The sequence below is a fragment of the Sorex fumeus genome, unplaced genomic scaffold (assembly GCF_029834395.1).
Source record: "Sorex fumeus unplaced genomic scaffold, SorFum_2.1 ptg000098l, whole genome shotgun sequence".
Classification (NCBI taxonomy): domain Eukaryota; kingdom Metazoa; phylum Chordata; class Mammalia; order Eulipotyphla; family Soricidae; genus Sorex; species Sorex fumeus.
In genome coordinates, this window is record NW_026606155.1 from 2,905,824 (window position 1) to 2,913,500 (window position 7,677).

A 7,677-nucleotide genomic window follows, 5' to 3' on the forward strand; every position below is an offset into this window, starting at 1 on the left:
AATGTGATAGTTGCTTCAAGAACCTTGTTTTCCAAAACCGCCATCTCAGATCATTTCACTTAATCACTTAACTTCCCGTTAGTCGTCGATTTGCTCGAGCGGGCGCCAGTAACATCTCCATTTGTCCCTGTCGCGTGCTAGTGTAGCCCAATGGCATCTCTTTGCTCCGGGAACATGGAGGGCCTCAAACCGATCGTTCATGATCTTGACAAAGAAGTCTGACCATCTGGTAGGTGGGCGGCCACGCGGTCTCTTGACATCCTGTGGAATCCAATCAGTAACAGCTCTAGTCCAACGGTCGTCTTTAAATCTCATTACGTGACCAGCCCATCTGATTTTCGACACCTTGGCATATGAGACAGCGTCCCTGATCCTTGATCGTCGACGGATGTCAGAACTCCGGATTCGTTCTCTCATTTGAGTGAAACGTGATATTCCAAGCATAGCTCTTTCTATTCTTCTTTGGGAGACCTGAATGGCGTTCTAATCTTGTTTGCGTAGGGCCCAGGTCTCTGAGGCATATGTTAATGCAGGAAGAACAGTGGAATCAAAGAGATGTGCCCGGAGCCGGAGGTTCTTCGTCCTCTTAGCTATTTCTTCGACGTTCTTGAAGGCATTCCAAGCCGCTCTCTTCCTCCTGCGCAGCTCGGGTGCCAGGTCATTTCTCATGTTGACCTCTCGACCTAGGTACACATAGCTGTTGCATTCGGAGATGGTCGTTCCATTGAGAGCGAATGGGGCATCAGGAACAAGGCTGTTTCTCATAAGCATTGTCTTCGTAAGAGTCAGCTGTAGTCCTACCTTTCCACACTCACGGTCAAAGTCGGCCAGCATTTGTGCCGCTTGGCTGATGTTTGGTGTTATTAAAACAATGTCATCAGCAAAGCGGAGGTGGTGTAGTTGCCGACCATCTATCTTCACTCCCATTCCTTCCCATTCCAGTCGTCGCATGATGTTCTCGAGGGTGGCACTGAAGAGTTTTGGTGAAATGGTATCACCCTGCCGCACCCCTCTCTTGACATCAACGATCACTTCTTTGTAGAATGGTGAGATCCTGGTAGTGAATCCGCAATAGAGCTCACGGAGGATCCTGATGTATTGGGCTTGAATGCCCTGATTGGCTAGGGCTTCAATGACCGCTTCTGTCTCAACAGAATCAAAGGCCTTCTTTAAATCAATGAACGTTAAGCAGAGCGGCATCTTGAACTCCCGAGAAACCTTAATGAGCTTGGTTACCGTGTGGATATGGTCGATGGTGCTGAATCCTTTGCAGAACCCGGCTTGCTCGCATGGTTGTCCTTCATCTAGTGTTCTGCCAATCCTATTCAGGATGACTCGAGTGAACAGCTTGTAGATGACAGACAATAGGCAGATCGGGCGATAGTTGCCAATGTCATGGATGTCTCCCTTCTTGAACAGTAGTACGGTCCTGCTGGTTTTCCATTGGGACGGAACCTTGCATTCAGACAGGTAGCGAGTGAAGAGCCGAGCCAGTGTATTGATGAGTACTGACGGCAGGTTCTTCAGGTGTTCAGGTCTGACCTTGTCTGGGCCGGGTGCTGTTTGCTTCTTTACCAACGAAATGGCGTGTCGGATTTCGGAAGGGAGAACGTTAGGAACGACATACCCATCCTGTGGAATTTGGTATGTCGGCAAGTGGACATGGCTATCAAAGAGATTTGAGTAGAAGTCATGGATAATCTTCTCCATTGCCGTTCTGGAGGATGTGATGGATCCATCAGGACGTCGGAGGGCAGTCATCTTGGTCTTATAGTTGGCGAAGGACAGGCGGGCCTTACGAATACTTTTCCCGGCTTCTGCCGCATCTACCAGTACTTCTGCTCTTCTCTCTTTGAGGTCTTCCTTGATGGCATCTCTGCACTGCTTTGCAAGCTCGGACGTTAGCTTGCGGTTGCCTGAGGCATGCGCCAAACCACGCTGGCGAATTAGCTCAAGAGTTTTCGAAGATAGGCGACTTTTTGTGGCTATCTCTCTCTTGGCGTTCCTCGCACATTCATGGAGGTGCTGAACCAGTCGATCGTATTCCTCGTCAATGTTGTCAACAATGGCATCTTCCCATGTTGCCACAATAGTACCAAAGAGTTCCCAGTTGGTGGTCATTCTGGGAGTTCTCTTTTTGAACTTTGCAGCCCTTTCTCCCCGCTCTGTGAAGTAGAATTTTGCACGAAGGAGACGGTGGTCCGATCCCGTTCGAAATTTTGGGACAACAGCGACGTCAGTCAGGCAAAACCGTCGATTGAATATGATGTGGTCTATTTCGTTGTGGAATCGTCCACCGGGAGACTCCCATGTCCATCGTTTAGATTCTGCCTTCTGGAACTGTGAGTTACCATGAATGGTCTTGGTCGACATGATGAACTCAGACAGTCTCTCACCCTGTTCGTTCCATTCTAGGCCATGGGTCCTGATGTGAAGTTCTTCAGCTGATCTTCTCGGTCCTATCTTGGCATTAAAATCACCCACAATGATCTTGTAGAAGGTGTGGTCTTCTTTATAGAACTGCTCTAGCTCCATGTAGAACTTCTCGATTTCTCTTTCATCATAATGAGATGTTGGTGCATAGACAACGAAGATAGAAACTGCAGGCAGTGAGCCACATCTATTCAAATGTAAACGTCCGATTCGGGTTGTTAGGCATTCGAATGAATCAATGCTCTTGGCTAAGTTTGTGTTGACAAGGACAGCGACGCCTCCAACACCTCTTTTATCGCATGTTCCGAGGAACAATTCTTCTCCAGTGTCGAAAACGGCATGGTGAGATTCGTGCCTTCTTGTCTCGGTCAGACCAATGATGTCGTACTTGATCATTCACGCTTGTACCATCAGGTCCTCGATGGATGCATCTGATGCTAGCGTACGTGCATTGAAAGTACAGACGATCATTTTTGTCTTCCTTCGTTGTGGCAGCCTAGGTCGGCCTTGAGATTTTGTCGGCCTCTCCTTTCTCATCCTTCTCAGTGGTGCCTTGTCGGTGAAGCCTTCAGGGTCAGGTGAATGAGACCAGTTGTAGTTACTGGTTTTGGCATATCGAATACACAGCGGATAGCTTGCCAGGCTCTTCTTGCCAGGCTCAGATCATTTATAATAAATATACCCCAAGTGTCTGGTGTTGCCTACTGACCAAGTAAAAGAATGCTTGATTTTTCATTCCCCCTTTGTCCTGCTCAAAGCTGGGCAACTTGCCAGTACAAGAGGTTTCAGTTTGGGGAAAATGCACCCTCGTAAATAATTTGTAAATGATGTATGAGGAACAGCACAATCTTTGCAGATATGTCAAAGCTATATCAAAGCAGGTCGTTCCGACCAATAGCATTAGGTCGAAAGGGTCACCAGGTGACTGACCAAAGGTGCATGGCTCTGCTCATTGTCCCATCCACTTTCCCACGTCCCATCCACTTTCCTTTCTTTTGGATGGGCTGTGGAAACATACTTAATTCTGTACCTATGCTCTGAATAAACGCACGCACGCATTCATTCCATCTCCTGAATGACGGAACCCTGTGTGACTCGAGTGCTGAATTCACCCTGACGGCCCTCACTTGGCTCGGACCCGCAGTGCCGGACGCGGCATATGGTCACATTTTTCTGTGCTTTTGGAAACAAGTCGCACATATGGCATTTCTATGTTCAGATCTCCACTATTATCGGCTTGTGTGATTTTTTTTTAAAATTTGGTTTATGTGCTGGAGCGATAGCACAGGGGTAGGGCATTTTGTGTTCTACTCGGCCAACCTGGCCGACCCGAATTTGATTCCTCCACCCCTCTTGGAGAGCCTGGCAAGTTACCATGAGTATCTTGCCTGCACGGCAAAGCGTGGTAAGCTCCTTATTAGATACGCGAAACACAGTAACAACACAGTAAAAAGTCTCAGAACGGAGCCCTTACTGGGCCCACTCAAGAAAATCGATGAACAAAGGGAGAACAGTGCTACAGTGCTATTTGATTAATGGGGGTGGTAGAACCACACTCACTGATACTCAGAGACGAATCCTGGCTCTGTGCTCAGGAGTGACTCCTGCAGAGCTCAAGGCACATTCCGTGTTGCTAGAGGCCAAAGGCTCTGGTTGCTTTCCAGTAAGGCAGGCATCTTACTTCCTGCACTATGTCTCTGGTCCCGAGTTTGTAGGACTTAAGCGCGGGAAGTCAAGAGCGGTAACATGCTACTTAGATTGTGTGTCGTCTCTCTGGCTTTAAAGTACTCTTCTTTGGGCTCACAATTTGGGGAGTATTTCACCCCAGGGCCACCTGGAATGAGGCGCTCTTCACCCCCATGTCTTAAGCTCATTTGCACTAAACCTGGTAAAGCCCCACCTCTTGGAAACTGCATCTTCTGGCAACCAGAGAATTTACACTTGGCCCAGCCCAGAGACTCAATCAATAATCACGGTATTTTGAAATCAGCTTTCACATCATTCTTGGGCTCTATTTTGCTTCATGTGAACCCACTTGAGAGGGCAGAGTGATGGTACAGCGGGTAGGGCACTTGCCTTGCACACGGCTGACCTGAGTTTAATTCCTGGCATACTATCTCAAGCACTATGAGGAGCAATTCCTGAGTCCAGAACTCCAGTAACACCTGAGCATCTCTGGGTATGGCCCCAAACCAAAAGAAAAAAAAATAACATCTTAGTCTCAGAAGGGAGAACTGCTTTTGCTCCAGAAGGATCGATTCTCCTCCTACGTTAATGAAACTTGGATAGACCTGAGAATATTATTTCTCTTTTTGCTTGTTTTGACATTTTAGCCATTATGACCAGCAAAGCTGGTCTGAAGAGTTAATCTCTCAGTCAACAAGGGAGGGTCTCTTGGGAGGGTCTCTAGGGAGGGTCGAGGAGGGTCGAAGAGGGTCGGGGAGGGTCATGGTGGGTCTCCTCCCAGTGTACATAAAAGGCAGGACTCCTCCAACCCTTACGTGGTATCTGCCAGTGACCCTGAGAAGAGGTTGCAGTGCAGGACTCCATCAGACTTCCAGATTCTTCTGCAACACATCCATTCCTGGGACCATGGACCACTCGCACCATCACTCCGGGATGAGCGACATGGGCCACCCCAGTGACCCGGCCCCTCCACCCCAGCCTCCGGCCACCACGGGGCCCCACTCCCATGGGGGTAGCGCACACATGATGCCCATGACCTTCTATTTCGGCTACAGGAACATGGAGCTGCTGTTCTCGTGGTTGGTGATCGACTCGGCTGCAGCCATGACCGTGGCTGTCGTGATCATGTTTCTGCTGGCCCTGGGCTACGAGGGACTCAAGGGAGTCCGCAAGGGACTCCAGCGCAAGGCTCAAGAGAGGCTCCGTGCCCAGTGCTCCACTTTCCTCAGACCTGACAGAACCCGCCCGAAGGAGACATCCTGGCCGCAGCTGCTAAGTGCCATTCACCTCCGACAGACGGTGCTGCACATGCTCCAGGTGGGCCTGAGCTACCTGCTGATGCTGACCGCCATGACCTACAACGCCTACTTCGGCTTGGCCTTGCTGTCAGGGGCTGGCATCGGCTACTGGCTCTTTGGCGGGAGGAAGGCCGAGGACATGGAGTCCCAGACCCATGACGTGAACAAGGTCGAGCTCCATGAGATTTGCAGCGGAAACTCTCCTGGCCTGCAGGAATGAGCCCTCACCTCCTGTCTCTCCTGAGCCCTCTGGATCTCAGCGGTTCTGAGTTTGACTGTGCTCAAGAGGAGACTGTTCCTGGACACTGTTTCCTGTGAGTGGAAACACTCACAGGAGATGAAGCCCCTGGGCGCCCAACATCCTGGTCCAGGTTCTGTGTCTTGCGTAATGCACGGACTCCATCTCTGGCTCCCGGGGGTTTATGCTTTCGTTTATGCATTGTGCTTATGATGGTTTCTTTTTTTTGCCTTTAGTACTGAAAATTGTTGCCCAGTGAACCAGGAACCCCAACTTCACAATAAAACGCTTGAACTTTTGGGCTCAATGAGTGGGAACTCTCTAGAACGTGTTCTTGTGTGTGATAATCTGGCCAGGAATTTCTAGTATGCACACAGGGTGGGGTGTGAAGATCAGGAGGAGTGGCGCTGCCCATGCATGTGTGTTCTGGGGAGGTTGGCTCTTTCACGGGGTTTCTGTTGCTGTTTTGGTTGCAATAATATTGTCAATTTGGGAAGATTCTTGTTTGGCCAGAGAGAACATTAGGGGTCGGTTGCGTGCAGTTAGCAGTGTTCAGTCCTGTTCTCCCAGGCTGTTGGACCCTCTTGGTACTGGTCCATACCCGATGGGGCGTATTTAGAAATCTTATGTAGCACCAGGGAGCATAAATACCAGGGCTGTCAGATTCTGCTCTTGGCATATGGGACATGGAGGATTAGAACTCACGATCCCACTGGTGCAAGGCAGGGTGGGTTGGGGGGTTGGGGGTGGGTGTGATACTGAGGTCCATGGTGGTGGAAAATGAGCACTGGTGGAGGGATGGGTACTTGATCATTGTATAATCAAAACCCAAGCACAAACATTTGTAAATCTACAACTGTACCTCATGGTATTTCACTAATAAAAAAATTTTAAAATAAAAAATAAAATAGTAAAAAAAGGTGCTGCTCCTCCAGGCCAACACTGACCAATCTCTCTCAAAGGCCCAACCCTAAAACCATCAGAGCCAGAGTTGGATTCGCACATCAACTTTCTTTGGCAAAAACCATTCAGTCACCAGCAATAGTTTCAGATTCATTTTGATTCACCTGGATATCAAGCTCAGCAAGAGCCTTGTGCATTGAATTTCGATACGTGGATCACTTTGAAGCAGACAGGTTTTTCCATTTCTATTCCTCATTTATTTTGAGGGTCTGGGGATTACCCGACGGGACTGGAGCCAGCAGAGCAGGGCCAGGCTGTGTCTAGTGGGCCATGGAAGGGACAGAGCCCCGACCCCAAGAACAGCAGCGAGACACGAGCCCTCATGATACCCTCCCCAGCCTCAATCAGCATTATCTATACATGTGGTGTTAGAAATTGCCTTTTCTTTTTTTATTTGTTGTTTATCAGTGGGTTGTTTACTCTACTTGGCTTCTTAGTCATGGTTTGTTTGGGGGCTACATGTTGGGATGCTCTGGGGAAAATCCTGGCTCAAGACTCAGGGCTTGCCCCTAATGTTCAGGAACCCTGCATAATTACTATCTTTGCTGCTATTCTCTAGTTAAAATATTGTCATAATTTTCCTTAGATATTTTTGGACAGAAATGTGATAGTTGCTTCAAGAACCTTGTCTTCTAAATCCTCCATCTCAGATCATTTATAATAACTATATCCCAAGTGTATGGTCACATTTTGGTACCATACTAGTTCTTTTGTAAACTAGTGACACATATAGTATTTCTATGTTCAGATCTCCACTATTATCGGCTTGTATGATTTTGGGGGGGTGTTTCTGGGGGTGGTAGAACCACATTTAGTGATAATAAGGAACGAGCCTGGACTCTGTGCTCAGGAGTGACTGCTGCAGAGCTCAAGGCACATTCCGTGTTGCTAGAGGCCAAAGGCTCTGGTTGTTTGCAAGTAAGGTAGGCACCTTATTTCCTGCACTATGTCTCTGGTCCCGAGTTTGTAGGAGTTATGCGTGGGCAGTCAAGTGTAGTAACATGCTGCCTCGGTTGTGCTGGTCTCTCTCTGGCTCTAATATACTGTGCTTATGTGCCT

General features: G+C 48.6%; 1 protein-coding gene across 1 annotated transcript; it reads left to right on the forward strand.

Moving 5' to 3' along the window:
• Positions 1-5,025: 5,025 nt before the first annotated feature.
• LOC130041213 (high affinity copper uptake protein 1-like) lies at positions 5,026-5,637 on the forward strand. Its single transcript, XM_056133277.1, has one exon. The coding sequence runs from the start codon at positions 5,026-5,028 to the stop codon at positions 5,635-5,637; it is 612 nt and encodes a 203-aa protein (XP_055989252.1).
• Positions 5,638-7,677: the final 2,040 nt, after the last annotated feature.